Here is a 25,508-nt window from a genome sequence, read left to right as displayed (position 1 = left end):
CGGTAGTTCATGTTTGTGTCATCTCAAGCCGGATTCTCAGCACAGTGGGGAGCTGGCCGTTAATCTTGCCATTGTGCAGATGTATATATGCTTTAGTGCGGAAAAACGGCCATTTGTCGGTGACTAGCATTCGGAAAAAAGTGAACAGCAAAGTGCCGTGCTGTGTGGTTATGCAATTATTGTGCAAACCATTTATCTTTTATTTATTTATTATTAATTTCGGTGTTTTCGCTGTTCTTTTTTATCACCTTTGGGTATATGCAGAGTTCTGCCATTTTGCAACATATGTGCCATGGCCCTCATTTTGGATGGGAAGTACTTCAGATATAAGACGGACCTTTTTCTGCTGGATTATTACTGTGCAATGTAACGAGCATTAACTGTATTTGGGCTGCCCAATTCTTCAGCAACTGGTTATATACCATCATATGCTCCAGCTTATAGCATGAAATGTTGACCAACAAAGTATTGTCAGTGAGTGCACCTTTGTTATGCACAGTAAAACAGTAAATTGTGACATAAAAGCTGTACATGTAATGTCAGCTCATGTGTATCGCTAAAGCATACAGAGCTCTAAACAGAATAGCATATGATATGCTATGGATTCTTTTTCATAAATTTCTTATTATTTGGACTACCACACTTTTGGACTGCAGGGTACGGGCCGATTTTTGGAATAGGTATGTGATACTGTGATTAAAGGATTATAGAACACTTAAATGTATTCGGATGTGTCATACCTCTTTGTGCCCATACACCTCTCATCACCATTCTTCCCTCAACAACTGTCATATATTGCCTTCTTCCTTGTGACCTGGCTGTGTTGACTTCTCACACTGTACATTCGGCTTATTTGGTGTTTGCATTTTGGCATAGCTTGTGAAAAACGGTGTAGTGCATTGCATGATATTCAAGTTGTGACCTGCGCAATACACAAACATAACTATTGCACGAGGTTGCATCTTTCATAGGTCGAAAACAAACATAACTGTATAGATCACATTAAGTTTTCACAGTAGACTTCCATAATTTAACTCCGGTTAGTTCAATTTTTCAGTTAATTTGATCCCAACCAAAGGTCCCGGCAGGCACCCATGCATTTCTATGGGGCCAAACGTTCATTACTCTGATCCTGAAATTGGAATTCTCCGGTTAGTTCCAACATGCCTGACCCATATGGTGACCCCAGTAACAATCTCTTTAGTGGCAGCGTCTGTCTTAGCAGAGTTCAGGGGACAGTGAATGCGTTGAACATACATTATCTCCCGTCAAAAACGCCTATTTTCGGCCTACCTTAGGAAGAGTTTCAAGCAATAAGAGTAGCTCGCAATGTCTGATTACGGTATTTACCCAATTATAACGGATGCCTTTTGTTTTCCAAGCAAATGAGGCCGTAAATTGTCTGCGCGGTGCAATCGGATATGAAACCAAAGCTGCCTTCACGCCGTTTGTACGCTTTACCGCATAACATATCGGTATTGCGGCGAAGCTGAATTTAGGAAACCGGCCGCCATTCTATATAATCGGGTGCGCTCTATACTTGTGCTTTGGTTAGAACCCTCAAGTCATTTCTACAGTAGTTGTATACTTCAGGCACAGAAAGTTGTCGTACGTTTGATTCGCAGGTGCGTTAAGCTCGAACAAATACTGCCAACTGAATCAGTGGTGTGTTCTGGCATTTTTTCTGCGTCATGTTTAATTCGACCCGCCGGATAACTCGATCGATTTCGTCGTGCCCGTTAGCTTCGAACTAATGGTAGTCGACTGTACAGCATTTTATTCACTGTTTCGTTAACACTTTGCTTTCATCCCGGCCACGGCCGCCGCATTTCGATGGGGGCGAAATGCGAAAATACCCGTGTATTTAGATTTAGGTGCACGCTAAAGAACCCCAGCTGGTTGAAATTTCCGGAGTCCTCCACTACGGCGTGCCTCATAATCAGAAAGTGGTTTTGGCACGTAAAACCCCTTAATTATAAATTATATATATATATAACACTTTGCTTTACATATATTCAAATGTGTGCATTGCATTTGCATAATTTTGCTATTTCTAAACGATAATTCATGGTCAGTTAATTGTATTTTCCTAATGGTTTACTTGAGCAGTTTTCTTCTATTTCTTTATTTTTTCAAGGCAACTTGAGGGATTTGAAGAGAATCTTGAAGGAACATCCATCATGCACCAACTGGTGCCACCTAAAAAAGGGTACCACTCCCTTAATGCATGCAGCGATATTGGGCTGTATGGACGCTGTCACACTTCTAGTCAAAAACAATGCTGATCTGGAAATGCAAGACTACTCAGCTGGCTGGACAGTGCTCATGCATGCTGTATATCATGGGTAGTATTCAGTGTTCTATGATTTTTATTTTTTACCTTAAACCCTTTTTTTTTTTCAATACCGAAGGCATGCCTCCCTCTTTCTTTTTCAACAGGCATGTCAACATTGTTCGCTACCTCATTAGCTCTGGTGCTGACGTCTGTGTGGAAGCTTTCAATGGTGCCACTGCTCTTGATATTGCTTGTTATCATGGTCAGTGGAGCTTGCAAGGTTACTTTTTCATGTGGCAGAGAAGGTATTATGGATGTGAATGTCTTCATTTTCATTTTATTTCTAGAGAATGGAGATGCCAAAATCATTCGGATGCTGGCTGACCAGACAGTTGCTCGCATGTCAACACCAACAGGGAACGTGAGGTGCCCTGTGAAAGCAATGTCTTTATTTGTTTTATTTTTTTATTTATTTATTTATTTGAAAGACTTGGGTTACTAAATCTATGTATCGCGTGCAGCTTCTGGCCATTGTTTTACCCACTAAATAACTTTCAGAAAACAAAGTGACTCTCAGCACTTGAAGGCACTTAAGGTGAGCAATTTTTAATTATTTCATTTTAATTATTATTCAGTTTCGATCCCATGGTAGTACAACCATTAAGCCATAAACTGCACCATCGTCTGCCTTTTTACAGTGACATATAAACCTATTATATTTTTACGCTAAAGCTACAGCAAGGACGAAAGAAAAGGAAAACGAAGTGCGCTTGTCTTTGCAGCGGCTCGGTGCCGGTATGGCCCCTTTTCACCAATTCATCTTTAAGTAAACGCACCCCATCGTAACAGTTTTGGTAGAGGTGCTGGGTAAAATAACAGCGCCACGAAGAATGACGACGAACCGCCCGCAGAAGCGCAATCCATGGAGCTTCGCCGAAGTCGCCGACAGAGATGGCATCCGACGGCGACAACCCGCCACCTTCTTCCAGCTAGCCATGGCAGCCCTACATCAAACAACGAACCTTTGCCGGAAAAGCCGGGTAAGACGTGAATGGATAGCTCAGCTTTTACCAATGGGCAAGTTGGTTCAATGGCTGGAATGCCACCGCTCAGCTTAACAACGTTGCCTTCTTCCTTAAGGGAACCGCGTCTGTGTGGCTTGAAAACCAAAAAGAAAGCATGACAAGGGAAAAGTTTGTCGACGAAATCAGGAAGTGCTTCGGAGATCCGGCAGCTAAAAAGAAGCCTACAGAGCAAACCCTAATGCAGCAAGCTCAAGTTCCCGGCGAAACCTGCACGACGTACATCAAGGAAGTGCTAAAGTTGTGCAAGGCCCTGGACCCTCAGATGACAGAAGAGGACGAAGTTGGTCATCTTTTAAAAGGGTTCGCTGAGGACGTGTACCAGTTCCTCATCGGAAAAGACAGTCTGGACTTTGTAAGTGACGTCATTTGGCACTGCCGCACATTTGAAGCCTTGAAAGCTCAGCGTATCACACCGAAGTTCGGTCGCCTGGCCAACGCAACTAACGTCGCCAGTGTTGACGTGGTCCCAGCTCCATCCGACCTTGCGTCAGTTATTCGGCAAGTGGTGTGTGAAGAGCTTGACCTATGTGAGGCGGCTTCCCTTTCGACTCCGCGAGTTCAAGAGCCCTTTTCTCACTGTGACTTCAGTGAGATGTCCATCACCACCGCCTCCGTAGACGCCTACACCTTCGCTCCTCGTTGAGGAGCGCCAAACCCTACTATGAACTTGCATCCCAGTTATCAGTTCCCAGATGGTTACTCGCCCAGACCACCTGCAGTTTCTCAAGAGTGGGACGGCAGTGCCAGTTATCCTGCTACTGACAATTTCAGTGGGTCCCGTGACCACCCCATCTGCTTCCAATGCAGTATTCGCAGTCACGTCGCCAGATTTTGTCCTCATCGCTGTCGCACGTCACCACCGTCCTATGAGTGACCGCGCACTTTTTATTGGCGCAGCAATCGGCACGGCGACAGAACGCGCTGGCCTTTCGACTCCGATAGCAGGACAAACCACCAGGCGACTTTCCGTAGCGACTCACCAGCTTCTGTGCGGAGCTTGACGCCGCCGCCTTCACACCAGCGCAGTCTCCATCTTCGCGACGATGTCTCACGTCACCGCCACCGGGAAACTAGGTGGTGTGACCAATGGAGGTGAGGTCGCCAATCATCATAAGCTACATGCCCCTATGCCTCCGCCAGTCACCATGTATGATAAAAAGACTCGTGTTTTAGTGGTCAGTGTTGCTACATTGGCCTTAGTGGACACAGGAGTGAGTGTCTCTGTTATCAGCCTAGATTTTAAAACCTGACTAGGCGGTAAAGTGATGTTTCGCTGGGATTACGCTAATGCATTTTGTGCTGTGAGTGGAGAGTTGCTCTGGCCTATTGGAGTGTGAACCGCGAATGTTTATTTCTCTAAAAATGTGTATCAAGCCGAATTTGCAGTGCTTGCTCAAGCCACTCACAATGTAATTCTTGGCCTCAATTTCCTACAGCAGTGCGGTGCCACTGTTGACTGTGGTACTGGCAAGCTTTTCCTGTCTCCTCTTGCCAACCAACCTGTTACCTGTTCACGCACTTTCGCCGTCATTGAAGATGCTGTCTTACCGGCACGTTCCTTATCAGAGTTCGAGTTGTTGCTTGCGGTGTCGACACTGATACATTTGATGCAATTGTTGAGCCTGCGCCTTCGATGGTTGTAAAGAAAAGTGTGCTCTTACCTTGATGCGTCCTCTCTCTGGCCTCTGGAACAACTACACTGTGGGTGTCAAATTTAGCCTCCCAGTCTGTTGTGCTACCCAGCGGTATGCGACTTGCCTCTTTTGAAGTGGATACCAGTCTCAGCATAGGCGCTTTAACTGATGACATGTCACATGAATCCCGACAGCACGGGGCTGGCCCTGGTGTCCCTGAAGACTCGTTGCCTTCTTTAACAATGATCAACCAGTCGCTGTCTTCAGAGATGTGTCAAGCCCTGGTCAACGTCCTTAGCAAGCATGCTTCATTATTTGATTTTGCACAGAACGCTAACAAAGTTCGCATTCCAACTACGCAGGCTCGCCACAGAATCGATACGGGGTCCGCGCATCCCATCAGGCCTCCATCATCCATCAGCCTTACCGCATGTCCGTGTCAGAGCGGAAGATCATCGCTCAACAGGTCGATGACATGCTAGCCAAGGGCGTCGTCCAAGATTCGTCTAGCCCTTGGGCTGTGCCGGTCATCCTCATGAAAAAGAAAGATGGGTCCTGGAAGTTTTGTGTCGACTATCAGCCTCTCAATTCTGTGACAAAAAAGGATGTGTATCCACCTCCCCGGATCGATGATGTTATCGACTGCCTTCATTCCGCATCCTACTTTTCATCTGTGGACCTCCGATTGGGCTACTGGTAGATACCCATGCATTCAGCTGACAAAGAGAAAACCGCTTTTATGACCCCAGACGGCTTGTTTGAATTCAACGTCATGCCATTTGGTTTGTGCAACACGCCTGCAACATTTGAAAGGTTTATGGACACGGTACTGTGCAGCCTGAAATGGCAAGTTTGTTTGTGTTATCTAGATGACATCGTCATTTTTGGCCGCACTTTTGCAGAGCACAACCATTGACTAGACGTTGTTCTGACGTGCCTTGAACAAGCTGCCCTTACCCTCAACTCCAAGAAATGTCACTTTGGCCAATGAGAGGTGCTAGTACTTGGACACCTAGTGGACAAGCAGGGGTTGCGACCAGACCCACAGAGGGTTGCTGCAGTTAGCAGCTTTAAACAACCGCAGTCACAATGCGAGCTGAGGAGCTTCTTGGGTCTTTGCTCGTACTTCCGACGTTTTGTGCCCAATTCTGCCGATACTGCCTTCCTGCTGATTTCATTGCTGCGCAAGGATAACTTTTCACCTGGAAAGTAGATTGTGATTCCTCGTTTCGTCAACTGAAGTTCCTGCTCTCTTCCGGACCCATACTTCGCCATTTTGACCCCTCTGCCACAACAGAATTGCACACTGACGCGAGTGGAATCAGCCTCAGCGCCGTCCAGCATTTTGGTGACGCCGAGCATGCCATTGCCTATGCCAGCCATTCGTTGAGCAAGGCTGAACAGAATTACACCGTCACGGAGCAAGAGTGTCTCGCTGTCGTCTTTGCAGTCCAGAAGTTCCGCCCATATCTCTGCGGGTGCTGCTTCACGATTGTTACTGATCACCAGTCACCATGTTGGTTGGTTGGTCTCCGCGACCCGTCTGGCCGCCTTGCTCGATGGGCGTTACGTTTGCATGAATTTGACTTTGCTGTGCATTACAAGACTGGCCGACATCATGCATACACCAACTGTCTTTCGAGGCTCCCTCTACCAACAAGTGCATGTGACGCCGACAATTTCGATGAGCTTCTGGCCGCCATCGACGACACTCTTTTTCCCGATCTGGCCACTTTCCAGAAAGAGCAGCATGACGGCCGCAGCCTGGATGCCCCCTTCGTCTCAGCTGCTCAATCAACAGGTAACAATGGCTTTGTCATCCAAGATGGCCTGCATGCGGCTGATGGTGCCCGCCTCCTCTTAGTGGTCCCTAAGAATTTGAGAACCCACATGCTCCGTGCTATGCACGACGACTCGACCGCTGGGCACCTGGGTTTGACCAGAACATACCACCGCATTCAGGGCCAATTCAACTGGACTAGTATGCAACGGGATATAGAAAAGTGTGTGGCCAGTTGTAACAAGTGCCAGCAATTCAAACACACTAATACTGCTCCGGTCGGACTCCTTCACCCTGTGGCGCCACCATCATCTCCTTTCGAAATGGTTTGAGTGGATCTTCACAGCCCATTCCTGTGCTCAATAAGTGACAACCGCTGGATTATAGTTTGCGTCGACCATCTAATACATTATGCTGAAACCACAGTGATGCCAATGGCCACGGCTCTTGATATGTTCTTTTGATGAGCTACTGCATGCATGCCTGTCTATGATTTATTTTGGGAAAAAGAGACTGATGAAAACTAAACTTTAATGTTGTGTCGAGAGCAGCAGAAGTTGCTACAAGCCTGTTGTCCATACGAAATAACTGCTTACTCAATTAATGGCGAAGAAACATCATACATGAAAGAACTGTTGCAACTGATATTTAAGGAGGGCTCCTTAGTGTGATGAACTAAAGACACCGTGACTGGAAATGGGGCATGTGCTGTGATTTATATCTTATATTTCTTAGATCTTATATTTTCTTCATTTCTATGTTTTATGTGTTATAAATAGGGCTGGATTGGCAATGTAACACAGAAGCTGACACCATGGAAAGGCAGACAGCTTGTGCAAAAAAGTGTCAGTCAAGCAGCCAACTTGCCTAGCTCTTTGGCTTTGGACCTGCAGTCACTGAGCGTATTGCCAAAGCACAACACGATGCCTGCGTTAGACATTTCCTTCACATCTCCAGAAATAGTGAGTTGAAAAAAATCTCGCCACAAGACCTATGGCTTCTATTTTAGCTAGCTGTGTGGCCAGATGTTTGTACAGAGAATATATATATATAATGAGATGCACGAGACATTGTGTTTTTGACTGCTTTTATGATATCTTCGGACAGCTTTTGTTTAATTTAAGGAATAATCACTGGGGGGCAACCAAGCATCCCTAGATTGCCTTAGCATGCAGCATGTCTCCACCATGCCTCAGTGCTAGTGGAACATTTCACAAACCCTACTACAGTGAACTCTCACTTGAGTGAACTTCAAAGGACCCAAGGAAATAGTTCACTTAACTGAAAGTTCGCTAAACTGAATATTCACTAGAATATGGAACAGCATAGGTCACAGCAGACATGGAGTCAAAAGTGTGCAATGAAATTTATCTAGTTATGTACATCAATATATACAAAGTGCGTAACAGTTACATTGCTGCATATCTCATTTCGAAAAAAACAATCTAATTTTCATTTGCACTGGTGCTCTTAAAACACATGAGTTAAGAAAACTGTCCGGAGAGTCAATGTTTTTGTGCACTCCCTCTGGCACAGTCTGTTGCTGAGACACGAAGTCTCGCAACTTTCCAAGGTAGCCTACAGTCTCGGCTGGAATTACGGGATTTGAATCTGCCTCTGCCAGTGCATCCTCCTCGTCACACTCTTCTTCTTCGGGACTATAACACTGGACTCAATTTCCAGGTCTGATAGCTCAGCACAGGTAACCAGCTCACTGTCACTCTGCACATAGCCACTGCTAGAGGGGTTATTTGGAGGCGGAGGGCGTCGGCTACGCCAGCGCTGCAGAGCGCAAAACTTCGTTTAGCTGATTTCAAAAATGAGCCCGGGTTCGCTGATCACGCTGATCCAAGTTCGTTCAACTGAAATATTCGCTTTTCAGAAATTCGTTCAACTGAAAGATTTTTGCATTGAATGCATAGGAAAACTGCCAGGGATTTTACAGAAGTTTGTTATTCTGAAATATTCGTTAAACCGACGTTCGTGCAACTGAGAGTTTACTGTAGCAGGAATTTGTGCTCCACCAGCAAGCTCATTCTTTCACACTGTAATTTATGGATGGCATGTGAAAAATCGGATATAGGGGTGCTGCTGCAGATATTTCAGCTTCACTTGTTTCAGCTCATTAATATGGCATGCAACTACAGCATCACTGTACGTCAGGTACTGTACCGGCCACTCTTAAAGGACTACTGACACATATTTCCAAAGCTCTAAAAACTCTACTACACATTTCTTGCACCTAAATGGATCGCATCGCAGCAAGTGTGAAGGTTGGAAAACACAAGATATGTTTTTTAATTCAATCCTAAAATTATCTCGAAATGCTGGACTTCATGTCATTGACATTATTTTATTGCAGCATTATGACATAGCAAAACTTGCTGATGTTGTGTAGCAACATGGCTAAGAATGATGATGTTGCTCATAAAATGATAAACAAAACGCATTTTTGAGGCTGTGGTCCTGTGTGACAGCTGCAGCAATCATAGGAACAGAATGAGCCAGTGTATCATTGTCATGACACATCCACATCCTAAGTACCAGAATCAAAACAGGTTTGTAAAAAAAAGAATCACAGTAAATTATTTAGGGCACTCTTTATGACATTCATTTGCTAATGTAAAAAAAAAAGTAAGGACAAGTAAAAAATGTCATGTCAGTACTCCTTTAAAAGGGACACCCAATCAGTATTAAACCACCTTAACTTGGATGTATCGTCAACTTGACAGGAGAAATGTAGTTGATGTGACGCATTAGGTAGACCTATAATATTAAAGAAAAAATATTGCTCAGGCCTTCATCTACTGTAACCAGTCCTGAAATACTAGTAACAATTTGTGGTTAGCTTTGACAGTGGATTGTACTGTACATACCAGCAAAGTGCAGTGATTTATTAGAGGTATCCTGCCTTTTTGCAGACTTTTCCCGAGGTAGACACTGTTTTCAGAGCAGCACTACCATCACTTCCAAACTATGAAAAAATGCTTGAAGCCACTCCAGCAGCCATGCCTGATAATTTCACACAGGCACACTCACAGAAGGTAAAGCTGCATACAGAGAGATCCTTAATGAACAAGCTGTAATGAACAAACATGTACTTCTCATGCAGATCACAAGAAGAGCCATTGAACCAAAATTTCTTCGACATCTGAAACCGCCTCCCTGCATTAAACCAGAGCCTCCAGGTATGTAAAAAAAAAAAGGAATGACTGACTCCTTCATTACTTGAGTACCCACCACGGTAGCCCAGTGGCTATAGTGTTTCATTGCTGAGCTAGATCTCACGGGTTCAATCCCTGCCTTGGTGGCCATATTTCAATGGAGGCAGTATGTGCAAAAACACTCGTGTACCATGCATAGGGTGCACGAGCTTCAGGTGGTCAAAAGTTATCCATAGCCCTCCACTACGGCATGCCTCATAATTAGATCATGGTTTTCGCACATAAAACCTCTAAAGCCCCAGAATTCAGTTTAATTGTTCGAGCTGGTTTTTTTTTTTTTTTTTTTTTTTTTTTTTTTTTTTTTTTTTCTTGCGTACAATGTAAAGAAACTCGCTTATGGTATGTAAACTTTTTTCAAAGTTTCAAACTGTGAAAGACACTTTGTACAGAAGTATGCTTCATACAGTACAAAATTTTCTTTAAAACTTGGAATCGCTTTTATAATTGCAATATTAAGTGCTGCTTCAGGAGCAGAACATAAGTTCTAGCTCAAAATGTTAAGATACCGATGTTATTTAGAAGGGTTTGGATGTGAGCTAGTTGGTACGTATCATTCATTTTAAACAACATCAAAAAGTACAGACAAGGAAGAGCACAGGACCAGCGCTGGTCCTGTGCTCTTCCTTGTCCATGTGTTTTTTGGCGCCGTTTAAAATGAACTACCGATGTTAGCTTGAACTTGATTGTTCCGTAGTAATTGCCAGTGGGCATGCCAACATATTTTAGCATACCACAGGATTAAATATAATAACACTTTTTTCTTACATTTTTGTCTTGCTTGAATGGGACACCTTACTAAATATTTTGTACATAGTGCCATCAGTACATAAACTTCTGATGACTTTGTCAAAATTGTAGTCTAGCCCTTTAATGGGTGGCTTGAAACATACTTAACTGCTATGGTGGCCCAGTGGCTATAGCATTGCACCGCTAGACACAAGATCGCGGGATCAAATCCTGGCCATGGCGGTCACATTTTGATGGGGGTGAAATGTAGAAACACCCATGGCCCATGTACACTGCATTGGGTGCACATTAAAGAATCTGAGGTGGTCAAAATTAATCCACAGTCCCTCACTGCGGCTTGCTTCATTATCAAATTATGCCCTTGGCACATAAAACCTCAGAATTTAATTTAATTTAAACATACGTAGCATCATTTTCTCTTCACTCCTGAGCTTGCGGCAAACAATTTGGCCACCACAATACCCTGTCATCATTTACGAAAATAATGGGGGGAAAAGAGAGAGAGAGAGAATGCCAGCTTGTGTGCTCTAGCAAGAGGTCTGCATCGGCCTCTTTTTTTCCCCTTGCAGGACATAAGTTGCATTGCACGTAGTCAAGGGTTTGATGAAAGCTTGTCTAGTCGGGTAGCATGTTGCAAAAAGCAAGGAAGTATGGTCACTAACTAAATAAACATTATTATTGATGCTTCAGAGCCCATATGGGTTCCTTGTTCAAAATATAGTGGACATAGTCTTGTAGTTTGTAGATATGCATAGCAAGTGACAAAGAAAACAAAGTGAAAATACATTACAATTGATATTTGCTCTCTTCATCATGAAACATCAACAATAAATTTCACTGGGTCAGTGACCATAATTTTTCACTTTCTGTAGTTGCATTGCTACTCTCACTCGCCTTTCAGTGATTTTGGACTTTATAAACTGGAATGGTTCATAAAATGCCCGACTTTCACTGAATGAATGAAAGGAATGATGTGGATGTGAGCATACAGGAACACTGCTTTGCAAAACTCAGTAGGTTGCTCTGGCTTAGTATTTGATAACTGTCATTCATATAATTTGTTACATTGCAAACAATTGCCATGTACGAGATTGCATGAAGGTCATCGGAGCGGGTGTGTGCCTGTTGGAAACAGGTAGCACTTGCTAAGGAGTTGAAACTGCCGTGCAAGGGCCGAAGAGTGCAACATATATGCAAGGCCTGATGCACTGTGCCTGTGTGTACTCATTCATCATTTTGAAAGTGCCATGCTAAACAAACTATAACAGACCGATCTCACCACTTCTACTGTGCCTACTTTCTGGAAGCTCCCTTGCTGCCATCTTGCTTCTGGTTCTCAAGAGATCTTTGCTCTGCTCAATAGTTACGCACTTCAGCTCTTCACTAAGCAGTGCTTCATACATGCAGTGCTCAAAACCACATAAAAAGAAATATCTTGCAGCTAGACTTTTATTCCTAAACATAATTTGCCAGAAGAAATATTTAGCACGTTTTTATGGTGACAAATATTACAAATGTTATGTGGCACCTGGAAACAGTATGTCTTAATAAAGTAATGCTGTCTTTATTTACATGCACCAATCACGTGAAGCAGATTGCTTTTCTTTCTTTAGTACTCCCTCCCCCCACCCCCTCCCTCAGTCGTACTATCAGACTAGCTCACAATGCACTGCAGCCAACACCAGTCGTGCGAGCAACTCTTCAGTTTGAACGCTTACGTGTCTTGAATGTCTGAATATAATCTGGTATTGCTGCATTTGATGCCCGCCATCCCCACAAAATGCTGCTGCTACAGCTTTACTAGAAGCGACTTATCAAGAGTAACAGGCACATCAGTTAAACCAAATCTACTGTGGTACAAATGCTTCAGATCCAGCTGTTTTTCATGTCTTAATATATTTTATTCAAGTTTTACAAGATGCACTTGGACCTGCAGATGTCTTCCAGAAAATTAATTTGCAGAGAAAAAATTTCCTTGTCTTTCCAACCAACTCAGTTAATACTCCTAACTATATTCTTGCATCCAGCTGTTCTTCCAAGAGATGTAAAAACCCAAAGGTACTTTCCTTTCATATTTTTTTTTATTATTATTATTGTTCAGGGAAACCTATGACATTTCTTTTTTTTTACTTGCATTGAGTACACATCCATGACTGGCGTTTCACAATTTAGAAGAAGCAAATGCATAAACGTTCAGTACTCCACTAATGTGTGCTGGAAGCATTTTTATACTGTTTACGTTCCTTAAGCTCACATGAGCTAATTGTTCTGTAAGAACAACTTTGTGTAACGAACTTTAAAGGAGTATGGGCAAGACACTTTTCAACATTTGTGGCATTAAATTAGGGCCTTCAACCTTGAAGCTCTAGAAAAAATACTTGCAAGTGTCATAGCCTCTAAAATAATTTGCTGTTAAAACTTTTCTATGAATCAGTTTCAGACCCGCTGACACGTCAATCCTCCACAGTTTCTCCATCACCCTCGCAGGTCTATGTGTTCCTATTGTTATCATTTCCCATGAGGTGCATGTCATAACTAGGGACTGGACGTTTAGGCACATTGAACAAGCACTAAAGCTGCCATTTAAGGCACATATAGGCACCAATTACAGTCCTTAAGCATGTAATAGGCTCAATTAATAAGTACTTCTGGTGCGCATCCAAGGATAAATTATATTTTCTAAGGAGCACAGTTCACTTAAAGACTTGTTTTGTGAAATTCATTTTAGTTTTCAATAAAACAGAATGAGCCAGATTACGTAGATTGCAAGGTTTATCTAAAATTTAGTGTAACTAGACACCATGGGAAAAGTTGTGAAAGCAGTTACAAACAAGCACTATCCCAAGGTTTTCAGGTTTTGTGCTATGCCCTTTTTCAGCAAGTATTAGTTTGTATTGAGAAAAGGACTGCTGAACATTTACCGAAGTTAGTGGCGCATACTTGTATTTCAAAACGTTCAATGATTCAGTGCCCTCTGAAATTGCAGAATGTTCGCCAGTTAGAGCAGTTCTTTCGGTACGAAAAACCCGGGTGTTTTGTCTGAGAAAGATTTAAGTTTCGGACTAACTATATCAGCAATAGGTCTATTGGAGATGGCGGCAAACCTTTCTTGAGTGTGCAAAATGAGCCCCACACTCCGGGTCATTGTTGCACCCGAGCTTTGAAGTTTCTCGGCTAAAAACATATTGTGAGCGCACAGGTGTGCTAAGTCACATTCAACTGTATCGCCAGGTAGAGCAGTTTGTGCCTTTTTCACAGCACTTCTATAGACTGCTGCAAAGCTGGTAATGACAACCTTTACAATTGCAAAGCATTTATGGTAATAATCAGCTGCCTTCAGAGAGGTTTCCCAGCAAATTGTAACATTATAAACAAGTTGAGGCTGGGACAAAGCATGGAAGGCATTTTTAGGCCCTGAAAGTTCAATATAGGCACCAACATCGAAATGGGCATTTATAGGCACAATACAAATGACACTAAAATGTTTCTAGACTTATAGTTCATGCTTATATGTTAAATAGGCACAAGAAGGACTTCAGTGGAAAATAGGCATTTTGCCTAAAGTTCCGATTTCTAGTCACGACACAGAAGGCGGTCACATGGGAGCAAACATTGTGGCATTTTGCACTCGCTCCAGCTCACCCGGTCGTCTACTCTGCTGCCACATTGAGCCATGCAACAATTACTAGCAGCACATCAGACAACTGAGTGAGCCACAAGTTTGGTTACGTCTTGAAGGTATTTAGAAAATAGAGAGAGGTCACCTTGGTTATACTTAAAGACAGTAAAAATCGGAGAATGTGATGTGCAAATCGACAAGTGTGCATGGCATTTGGTGCATGTGCAGGCAGTATCAGCTAAAATCTGTAAAAGGCTCTCATGGAGGCCTGGTTGAGCCAATTTCAAGCTAGTCTAGAACAGAGGAGGACATGTTGCACGATTTGGTACTTGCTCAAGGACATAATGCAGTGCAACACAAAACAAAAATAATGTAAGGAGGAAGTCTGCCCAGCCACAAATCCTGCCAAATTGTGAAGTGATGTCACAGCATTAACAGAATACAGCAAGTATAGTTTTGCTTTTTAAATACTAGTGGCTGAGCTGGCATTAGTTTCTGCACGCACCACCAGTATGGTTGTTCAACTTGCATGGAAAAATGGGGGCAGTACATAAATTTGCTTCAACTTCAACCTTGCAGATCCTGAGGTGCTTGACGTTCACTTTTTAGCCTCTAATTACCACCATTCAATGTTTTTGAGAACATTTCAGACAAAATGCATTGCTTAGAATAATAATAATAATAAAAGCATACTGAGCATTGCTGACCAGACTTCATCTAGATTCCACAAGCATACTTGAAAGTGTCACAATTTCTCTCTGCAATAGCTGCCATAAGGGAATGTGAGGCTAGCACAAAACGAATAAGCCACAAAGAACAATATTGAGTAAGAAAATTTGTGTACTACCAGCAACTCGAGATCTGATGGTAACTAAACAATTGCAATGCCATTTTTCTGTCTGGCAAACTGATTAAGTAGGAAACAAGTGGAATTAGGAACATGACTGCATTCAATCTAAACCAGCTTGTTTAAACTTCACATCTAGTTATTTGGGTACCATATCTTTATTTTTCAGGTGTAATGAGCATTCTCCAACAACTAGGTCTTGACAAGTACGCCGAAAACTTTGAAGAAAATGAGGTAGGCCATGGTGCACTTGTGTTGCCAAGAAACGTCACTGTCTTTGTATTTTGTAGGTTGACTGGGACGCATTTGTGAATCTGGACTCAAAAAGCATAGAAGAAATTGGTGTTAAAACGGAAGCAAACAGAGAAGCACTACGAGAAGCCATCAACCAACTGCAAAAGATGTAACGAGCCTAAAAGTTTGCAAAAATTCCAGGTTGCACAAGCCAAGTTGGCAATTTTTATGGACATTTATGCTATTACACAATTACCTATTTGTTAAAGCAATAAATTATGCTTGAAATTTCAGTGCAGTGTTTTTATTACTGTTCATGTCATGCAGCATGGCATCTTGAGCCAATCCATGTTTCATCTATAACATGTGGAATTCTTAATTGTCAAGTGAAAGGCCACCAAGTGCTCCTGAAGGCGCATCTGTCTCCATATCATCTGTCTGCATTTCTGCTCTCAGCAGCTTCCGACCTTCAAAGCAGTTTAAAGCAGTCCATTCTTTGAGGTCAACTACCGCAAATCCAAGTGATTTGTTGTCACCTCCAATGGCGATTACAAAGGGTTCATCTGGGGAGCTGGCTAGTGTAAGCACAGACCCCACATTCAACCCCTCTTTTTCAAATACAAACACTGGTTTGTGATCCAATACGTCCCACACCTTCAATGTTTTGTCTTCCGACGCTGTGATGAGACATCCCGGGCAGTAAGCACTCAGTGCAAGGCCAGTGACACCCTTACTGTGGGCTGAGAGTGTGAATACGGCTTGGTCTGTACGGGCATCAAAACCATACACAAAACCATTGTCTGTGCTAACGTAGAAGTAAAATGGATCAAAGTGGTTCCACAAGACTTTCTCTACTTCACCGTCAACAGTCCACGACTTGAAGCTGGCATCGGTATTTCGGCAGTCCCAAAGCTTGACTGTATTGTCGCATGCGCCTGTTAGCATAGTGTGACTTTCAAAAGGATGCCAAGCAACAGATTGAACTTTCTCTTTGTGCGCTGAGAGGCACCTAGCCGGCACACCCGTGTCCAAGTCCCATACGAGTGCTTTGTTGTCGGCAGATCCACTGGCAAGCAGATGCCGAACTTGCTTATTCCACGACAGGCTCAGGACGGCATCACTGTGCCTCATAGTTGCCTTGGCGCCAGCTGCCTTTTTCTTCTTCGCTTTCTTGCCTAACTTGTACGCAGGCTCCAAGGTGTCAACAAGGTCCAAGTCCCAAACGCTGATCACAGGAGTCATGTCCCCCACGGCTAAGTAATTGCCAGGATTCGCGTCCGTTGGGTCAAAATTCATCCATTCCAAGCACAGCGGATAAGCAGGTAGCATTATGTCATGGTGTACATAGAGATGCTCTTCCTGATGGTTGTTGACGTATACCTCAATTGTAGCGCACGTATCTTCATCTACACGTGCCACCGCAATCAAGTTGTCGGTGGATCTTATAGTGAAGTCGTCTATTTCTTCTTCACTGTCTTCGCCGTCTTGAGGGTCCAAGTAGGGGTCGTCTGCGTTGTTTGCGTACACGGCAAGTTCAGCCAGATTACCCATTTGCGCCGCACTGTCTTCATCATCATACGTATCCAAACCATACTTTGCTGTAATGTCATCTTCACACGCTCCTTCGTTACCGTCCTCCAGGTCGCCGTCACCGTCCATATTTTTGTTGTCGTTTTTGTGTTTACCTTTTTCTATCAGCTCCTTTAGCTGCTCGCTGAGTAATTTTACTTTCTCGGGGTTTGCCTTAGCTACTCCTCGAGGAACCCAGGTGACACACGGGACAAAATTCATTGCAAATTTAGATGCGCTAGCCACGAATGACGAACACGCGGACACACAGCAAAAATAAGGACCTATTGGATTGGATTGGATTTCAGGTTGTTGGACTAAGCTAAGACGCAAAAAAACGTTTTCTCTATTTTTTTTTATACTCCGAGTAAGTCGTCGCTCCTGCGAGAACAATCGTTACTTTTGGCATTTAAAAAAGGTTTTGCAAAGAAATGTGTTTACACTTGCAAATGGTTTTGCCTGTCGTGCAGTCTTTGAAACGGTACATTTACACTTGTCAAGTACGCTCTAATTTACACGGTCTGAGTAGAGTCGAAACTAGTCCAAATCGTATCCAGCTGGTTGACTGGGCTTGCGCGATTTTATTGCTCAGCAATCAGCTGGCACTCTGTATAGTCATCGAAATAATTTATTATGCTGTTAAAAGTGCAGTCGAATTCCCTCTGATTAATCCAGATATATAAATTAAAAGGAGACGCGCAGGCAAGCTTTAATCGGTACTGTATGCCGCGGCAAAACTCCTTGTATGAGCGGTGCCTGGTATGAGTGAAATTATGGCAGAACTGCCTCAGCTGGGTAAACACTGTCACGTGGAATCATGCAATCGTTTAGGTGGGTGGATCAGCTCTGCTATGATATTATTTATACACTGCTTTCACATAGCGCGCTTGCAGTACGTGAGTAGGCGCACTAGGTATGGTTCTTGTCGATTTTCGGCTTTTTAAACAGCTATGATAACTTCATGGCCTTGGTGCACGCAGCAGTTATGTCCAGTGTGCGTGTACTTGAAGTCATGTGCACATAATGTGACTGTACAGACAGATTTAGCGCCTTACCTGCGTACCTGTCGCATTAGCAAGACTAGTTATGATCACTCCTCGTGTGTTACACAAAGCTTTTTGTACTTCCGTTTCCAGATTTTTTACCTTTTGAGTGTGTGCACTGCAAGAACTCGTTTTGGTAAGTGTGGTACAATCATATGCAGCCACGCAGCGTTTCCATGTTGTTCTTTGTGGAACTAGCGCGCTCATGCAGTGTTTCACACAACCCTGTCAACAGCAGTGACCATCGTACGTCGGATGCGCATGTGTGCGATCAAGTGCAGGTATGCGAGCAATTTATTGTGTTTAGTAGCGAATTGTGCAGATGAATGCAGTGTTGTGTTTGCTGCGCATCCCCTGTCTAGACCCACATTCTTACTGACAACGAAGCCAAGTGCAGTAGGACCGGAACACTTTTCGGATGCACATTTAGTGAGTGCACGCAAAAGGAGCTGACTCCAATAGCCTGTGGACTCTGCGCAGCTAATTTCTGCGTGCGGCACCGCCACGCTCAGGACCACAAATGCAAATGTCTCCCATCGCAATCGGAGCACATGCCCCTTACCACAAAAGTGGTCCAGAAGATATTAGGTAAGTGTATGTTGCGGGGGACACTTTGGTTTTGCACTCCATGATTCGCTATTGTATTCCTTTGTTCATAACTAATGCTGATAACTGTGTTTGTACGGCAGATGTGTTTTTATACTTTGCACAATGATTTTGATGGTGCCTAGTGAATACTCACTCGGTCACCATCTGGGTAATTTGCAAGGCTATAAATCCAACTTTCATGAAGAAATTTTGCTCTGTATGGTAGAACACATCATCCTCGAAACAGTATCTGTAAACACCAAGATTTATATTGAAGGCCAAGTTGGTGCAACGTCATGATAAATTTACCGTAAGCATGATGGCAATGGGACTGGATGAAGTGCTCCGTCCCGTCTCCTTGTGTCATCCTAGTGCTTAATTTATTGTGGTGTTGCAGGCGCACTTGGCTGTTAAGAGGGGATGAGCAGTCAACTATAGTGTTAAATTACAGTCGCCTCTAACTTAGCTGGTTTTTAATTCTACCCCAGTAGCACACCGAATATTACACAAAAATATTGAAATGTGTTTAAGATATTAGGATATCAGTAAAGAAGCATCATGCTTTTTTGTATTATTTTTTAACCTTTAGTGCACAGCTGAAGTTTCTTCTGCTTATTTTTGGATACACTGGGCTTCTGAATTAAGCAAGATAATTTTTTGGAAGTTAGCGGCTCAAATTTCAACCACCTCTTTTAGACAAACCTATTAATTAACACAAAAGTTCTAAAGCAAACAGATTTCTTTTGGTTCAGTAGGCATGACCCATATTCAGGAACGACTCACAGAAAAATCTTTGTCAAAGTTTTAGCGATTGCCGAGAAAAAGATCCTTGTGCCCACAAAAATGTGGTTTTGAAGAAAAACACAAAAGTTTTTGTTCAGACAAGTCAAAGCAGAATGCTTTTGCAGTTCAATCTCCATATTTTTTTTTTTTTAATTCTCATAGCCTCTTGAAACTCTTCCTTTCAAATGCCTGTGCCTTCCTCTTGTTCTTATATTCAGCAGAGGCCCAGAAGTCTGGTGATTATATCATTGTCCATTCTGTTCAACTCTGTGTGATAAACACTCCTTGTGTAACACCAAGGGCTTCAAAGATTTGTTATAGCATTGTCCCCGTCATTACGATAACCACTGATGCCATACACAATTTTCTCAAACAAGTGTTATATTTGGCACATACACCAAGTGAAGTTGTTAGAAAACATGTTTGTGTTCTGGGTCTATCCATTGAGGCACTTTCTGCCAAATTGAAGTGCATAACTGTTTTTGCAAAGTGCTCATAAGACGAAATAGTTGGAAACTTTCAGAAAAATAAAAAATAGGAAGCATGCTAACATTGTGACGATAGCCAATGGCAACATAGACGTAAATAAATGTTTCCCTCCATAAATATCACTATTTATTTATTTATTTATTTTATTTTATTTTATTCTATTTATTTATTTATTTATTTATTTATTTATTTATACGGCAGTTCTGAGAGGGAATTTTCAAAGGGTAGAAATACAGATAAACTTTTATATAAAAGTAGGAGAAAGCAAATAAGCACGTATTGCAGGAGACAAAAATACACCACAAGCATCAGTTGACATGATATATGCTAATATATCACCTTGCGTTATATACTGAACTAATGAACTCATTAAAGTAACTAAACATTTCTGTATCCTTGCACAAGAAGCAGCTTTTAAGCCTTTTAAAATAAAAACGACACAGAAAATCAAGCATCACTCTAGCTTGCGCAGCCAGTACGAGCCACAGGACAATGTGCTTGGCGGCATTTTTTTTAATGATTTTCAGAGTGCATATGAGCTGATTTGGGGAAGCTGACAATTCTTGCACCCAACTAGAATTTGCAGCAAAATATTTTGCACTTATCCTATTTTGTATTTTACTGTGGGGATGAATTACAATTCTGTGGGGATGAATTACAACAAATGATTGAGGACCTTAATTGAGAAAGTGTAACAGTGGAGTTGAAAACTAACGTGCAGAAGGCAAAGGTAATGTTCAATAGCCTGGCAAGGGAACAAGAATTTAGGATCGCCAGTCAGCCTCTAGGCTCTGTACATGAGTATGTTTGTCTAGTTCAATTACTCACAGGGGACCCTAATCATAAGGAAATTTACAGAAGAATAAAAATGGGTTGGTGTGCATACAGCAGGCATTACCAAATCCTGACTGGGAGCTTACCACTGTTGTTGAAAAGAAAAGTGTACAATCATTGCTTTGTACTGGTGCTAATGGGCCAGAAACTTGGAGGTTAACAAAGAAGCTCTAGAACAAGTTAAGGACCGCACAATTAGTGATGAAACAGAAAATGCTAGGCATAACATTAAAGACACAGGAAGAGAGCAATGTGCATCAGATAGCAAACGGGGATAGCCTATATTCTAGTCGGCATTAAGAGAAAAGAAATGGTGCTTTCTAGGTAATGTAACCTGCAGGGTAGGTAACCGGTGGACCATTAATGTTACAGAATGGGTGCCAAGGGAAAGGAAGCGCAGTCGAGGATGGCAGAAAACTAGATGGGGTGATGAAATTAGGAAATTTGCCAGCACATGCTGGAATCGGCTCGCATGGAGAGGCCTTCATCCTGCAGTGGACGTGAAAATAGGCTGATGGTGATGATGATTTTGTACTTTCCTAAGAAAATTGAGACCATGCTGTTAAGTCATATATTCATTATTTTATTGAACAGAAAAGCATATTACATTGAGTTGCATTTTTATTCACATTGCATTCTACTTTTCTGCCTCTAGAGTCAAAGAAGCCAGTTGAAAAACCTATGTCAAGCAAAGCAAGCATATCTCCAACTGCACAGAAGGTGAAACTGATGAAAATGAAGATGCATGCTGCTGGTGAAAAAAATGTCCCCCTTGCCGACAGGGTGTATTTTGAAGTATACTTCCCAAAAGGTCACAAGGTTCGCTCAAAGCCCTATCATTTTTCCAAGGTAATACTCAAATGTTTAATATGTGCCATTATCTAGAAATTTTCATAGATGTTCACTTACAGTTATGGACAGTGGGGAGAGCAATTGACAGCACTGCTTTAATTGAGAAACTTCCAAATCAGAACAACAGGCTGACCGAAAAGGTAAGCAGCTATGGAGAGGAACTGTATTCTACAGTGTGTGTCATATGCTTAAAATTGGAAACCATAAATATTCATTTTCCTCGTGCAGAGATTGCTGCTGTTCCATGCAAGTACCTTCAAGGCACTCGGTGTGAGTGACAGCTTTGAGACACTGTTGAACTCCAAGCTCCTCAACGAAGCAGAAACATTAGTTCTTGAATATGTTGCTCCAAACTGTGATTCATTAGCAGCAGACTATCATTTTGAGGAAACTTGAGTGTCTGCCATGTCTGGATAGCGAGTAACATTTTCAATAGAGGTTCATATGTCTTGCAGGAATTCACTGGGTAACTGTGCTATTTTGTTGTAGCAATATGTAGCTCTACATTTTGAATACACAGTAAACCTTCACTACAATGAAGTGATTCTTGAAGTTTATTGTACTGCTGAGCACAACGATAAAAGTTCAGCTCCTGGCCATGGTAGCCGTATTTCAAAAGGGGCGAAATATAAAAAATTCTTGTGTCCTTATATTTTAGTACAAATTAAAGATTGCTCCACTGGGGCATCTCTCATAGCCCAGGGGTAGCTTTGGAATGCTAAACATTCTCAAACAGTGAATTTATTATAGTCTTGACTTAGGCACACACATTTAGACGAGGTTATATGAAGTCCAGTGACAACAGATTTCTGTGAATATGAAGGACAAACTAGCAAAACATTTCAGGCCCACATGGAGGAGCACTGAAAGTGTTCTTTTATGCTCCCTTTTCACTTATTGAATGTAAATAGCACTGCAAAGGTAGCACCATTGCATCATGCTGGCTTATATGTTACACATCGATAGCTGAGGTGGAAGTAACTTCAAGAGGCCATTGACACCCCTATGCCACCTGGTCATTTCACTTTGTTTGGATCAGTTGCAAGGGATAATGCAGAGGAACAGAAAAGTAGTGGCTCTGCAGTCTAGAATAATGATAGACAGGAGGCCAGAGGGCTTGGGGAGTATGTCAATGCCTACACTCGCTTACATGTTGCACAGTACAACAAGGAGAAGCAAACGCATGTGTAAGAAAGAAAATTGCTATGGGCACCTGTACCTAACAAACAGCCTGTAGTGCGAGTCTCTTGTGCACTGACATAATCCTCACTATTTAGCATCTGTGCGTGCCTAACTTGCAACTTACAGTAGTTTTTACTTGGACAGAGAAAATTCAGTAGGGCGATAATATTCAAATCAAGTTGTCAGAGGTCTGACACCAGTATGAAAAAATTAATTTTTTTTTGTTGCTTGTTGCACTGCAAATATTTGACACATGGGCCTTGTCATGAAAAACCTTCCGAAGAAGTTGTGACACACATACAGGACACATCCGTTGTGTGTGCAGCATACTGTAGGCACATCCCGTGTTAAAGGTAGCCTTGTTTCTCTCAGTAACACTAAGTTCATTGCAGCATGACTACATGCCCAAGTTTAGGACAACTGGGCCCTATTCTCCAGTGATCACTTTCAGGAATACCTTTGCAAGATTTCGCATCGCTAGCGCTACTGTTGCCTGTAGACGTCAAGTACGTGGTGCATCTGGCAGTTGTCAAGCAAAATCTTGTGAAGGTGTATGTATCCTAAAAGTGACTGTTCAAGAATGCCACCTCGGTCTCCACAGAAGTGCTTGGCTCTTGAATAGAAAATCACAATTAAGCACTGGAAAAGGTGGGCTCAAACTATAAATTTAGAAGGAATAAACTATTTGCTCCATAGCCATGCGTACTGGCAGTGATGTACGAGGTGCACCGTGTTGTTGGAGGAGGCACAGCTAGCAGAACCTGGTAGAAATGCTGGCCAAACATTCTTAAAGTGTTTCCTTGCCATTGAATAAAATTTGTCATGTTTGAGCATGTGCTTGTTTTAAATGTCTGGTCTTAGTACTTAAAGTGTGCCAGAGTACATTTTCTACAATATTGTTATATTGTTACGTGGGAAGATGCAGGCAAGAAGCTATGTACAAGTATATTTACAGATGAATATTGTTGCTTTATTGAATCCTCTCTGCCTTTATCGGACAACTGATTATTGTAAACCATTTTTGACATCTCTGGAACCTAGCAGTGCGGGGGGGGGGGGGGGGGATTTTCTGTAAGTGTCCACCTAGTGGACTTGTCCATTTCGTTTGCTGCTGGAGCGCTGATTGGCTGGGCTACAAGTCTGGAGGAGACAGGTCCCCCCAGCCAATCAGCACTTCAGCAGCAGACGAAATGGACACTTACAGAATACCCCCCCCCCCCCCCCCCCCCCCCAGGCCTGCATAAGAGTGGTTTTTTTTTTTTTTGTACATTGCTTCTCATTCTGCACAAGCTTTCCAGGCACTCTCTTCAAATAAGGGCTCATGAACTCTTCATGTGTAATCACTCCATGGTTAGGGCATGAAATAAAAAAAAATTAGCTGGCTATGTAAACGGTACCTTCTGTAATTCGAGCTACTGTGAAACTACTGAAGTACTTGTATTTACAGTATGGTAGCTTTGCAGGGACTGGTTTGATCACTTGTACCCTGAAAAAGAGATCAAATATGTACATTGGGGGTTCTACCTGTTCAACCACTAAAGGTGTGCAAGTTCAGTTGCTTCGTGCAGAAGAATTAATCTGCAATTATAGTGATCATAAGTTAGTGTACTGCAACCCCCCCTCCCCCCAAAAAAGAAAAAAGAATGCCAATACTTTTAGGCAATGCTAAGACTGGCACATGGAAATGGCAACTTACCAAGTCTATAGGATAAAGTGCACACGTTACTATAGCATACCTGCCAACTTTACTGAACTTAGTTTGTGATTATAGTAAAATCACAGAACTGTGATTTTACTAATGTTGTGTTAAGCTTTACTATAACTAAATTTTGTTTTACAAAAAGGTTTGCTCATTGGTCTCTGACCATACTTTTGGAAGTCTCCTGACTGTGAAATGATACCCAAGGGATACCTGCTTTGAACAAGTTTATTCAGACAACTTTTTTAAACTGGGAAAACGAACAACAGCAGAGTGGCTGAATAAGCCACTGTGATCGAAAAACAGTGTATTGCATGTCAATTTGTCATCCAAGTTAGCTGCTGTTTTTGTGCTGGGTCTAAAGGTAAATGATTGTAAATAAAGTACATATGTGCCCCACAAAAGTAGTGTGCTCAGGGTAAACTTTTAAAAATGTGCATTATTCTCCCCTTTTCCTATTTCAGTGTTTTGTCCATAAGATTTTTACAAATTTTAATGTTCATGGGTTGGCATGTATGATATATCATCATACCTAGGCTTAGCAGGAAGTCAGTGCTGCTAACAACGCTAAGTGAAGGCATTTTTTAAGCAATGTTTTAGCGCACATGTAATCTGCTACTGCATTCTACTTATCAGTTGGTGTCTAACCAAGAGTATGTTGAATGCCACTTTGCAACACTATAATTTTGTACCACAGCTTACCTTTTGCTAATAGTTGCAGTACACAATAGTGTGTAGCACATTTTGATGAGCACAACCTTCGTAGCAGCACTATAGCAGCTCTGGCTGAACGTCACAGTAATGCCCATAGTAATACATGCACATACATCAGGCTACAAATTCTTACAAGGTAATGAGCAAGTACATAAGAAAAATCTATGGTTGTCATTTACATGCTCCATATGTGATCAGCAACAGTCAACAGTAACAGATTCTTCTGAACAAGTCGTTGCATAGTCATATGCTTGCGTATGCTTGAAGCAAGCGGGACAGTGCATACAAACTTCGTATTGCTGGCTTAGAA

The 25,508-nt window shown here is 42.4% G+C and overlaps 3 protein-coding genes across 8 annotated transcripts in view; 2 read left to right on the top strand and 1 right to left on the bottom strand.

The window, feature by feature from the left end:
* LOC126546116 (ankyrin repeat and SAM domain-containing protein 6-like) overlaps positions 1 to 15,738 on the top strand; it is a 30,483-nt gene extending 14,745 nt beyond the window's left edge. For 4 of the 5 annotated variants that reach the window (XM_055061670.2, XM_055061668.2, XM_050194204.3 and 1 more), the window contains exons 6-14: positions 2,138 to 2,345; positions 2,440 to 2,537; positions 2,623 to 2,701; positions 2,834 to 2,870; positions 7,554 to 7,736; positions 9,696 to 9,818; positions 9,887 to 9,962; positions 15,381 to 15,445; positions 15,502 to 15,738. In XM_055061670.2, the coding sequence (XP_054917645.1) occupies positions 2,138 to 2,345; positions 2,440 to 2,537; positions 2,623 to 2,701; positions 2,834 to 2,870; positions 7,554 to 7,736; positions 9,696 to 9,818; positions 9,887 to 9,962; positions 15,381 to 15,445; positions 15,502 to 15,618 (986 nt within the window). In that variant the 3' untranslated portion in view covers positions 15,619 to 15,738. Of the gene's footprint in view, positions 1 to 2,137; positions 2,346 to 2,439; positions 2,538 to 2,622; positions 2,702 to 2,833; positions 2,871 to 7,553; positions 7,737 to 8,310; positions 8,477 to 9,695; positions 9,819 to 9,886; positions 9,963 to 15,380; positions 15,446 to 15,501 lie in introns of those variants that run through there. The other variant, XM_055061669.2, reaches the window with a different exon arrangement.
* Positions 15,734 to 17,310, bottom strand: LOC126546118 (periodic tryptophan protein 1 homolog). The gene has a single exon (XM_050194210.3). It carries the CDS (start codon positions 17,234 to 17,236, stop codon positions 15,821 to 15,823), a length of 1,416 nt encoding a protein of 471 aa, XP_050050167.1. The 5' UTR covers positions 17,237 to 17,310; the 3' UTR covers positions 15,734 to 15,820.
* A 244-nt stretch (positions 17,311 to 17,554) lies between these two features.
* LOC126546119 (AN1-type zinc finger protein 1-like) lies at positions 17,555 to 23,615 on the top strand. 2 transcript variants are annotated; one of them, XM_050194213.3, is made up of 7 exons: positions 17,555 to 17,845; positions 18,151 to 18,193; positions 18,293 to 18,338; positions 18,420 to 18,645; positions 21,407 to 21,600; positions 21,663 to 21,743; positions 21,832 to 23,615. In XM_050194213.3, exons 1-7 carry the CDS (start codon positions 17,776 to 17,778, stop codon positions 21,997 to 21,999), a joined length of 828 nt encoding a protein of 275 aa, XP_050050170.1. In that variant the 5' UTR covers positions 17,555 to 17,775; the 3' UTR covers positions 22,000 to 23,615. The 2 variants fall into 2 exon arrangements, with proteins under 2 accessions (XP_050050170.1, XP_050050169.1); XM_050194212.3 differs by having other exon boundaries at positions 18,269 to 18,338.
* Positions 23,616 to 25,508: the final 1,893 nt, after the last annotated feature.

The sequence above is a fragment of the Dermacentor andersoni genome, chromosome 1, assembly GCF_023375885.2.
Source record: "Dermacentor andersoni chromosome 1, qqDerAnde1_hic_scaffold, whole genome shotgun sequence".
In the NCBI taxonomy this organism is placed as follows: domain Eukaryota; kingdom Metazoa; phylum Arthropoda; class Arachnida; order Ixodida; family Ixodidae; genus Dermacentor; species Dermacentor andersoni.
Note: the sequence above shows the minus strand (reverse complement) of the source record. Positions and strands in the feature narration are given on the sequence as shown.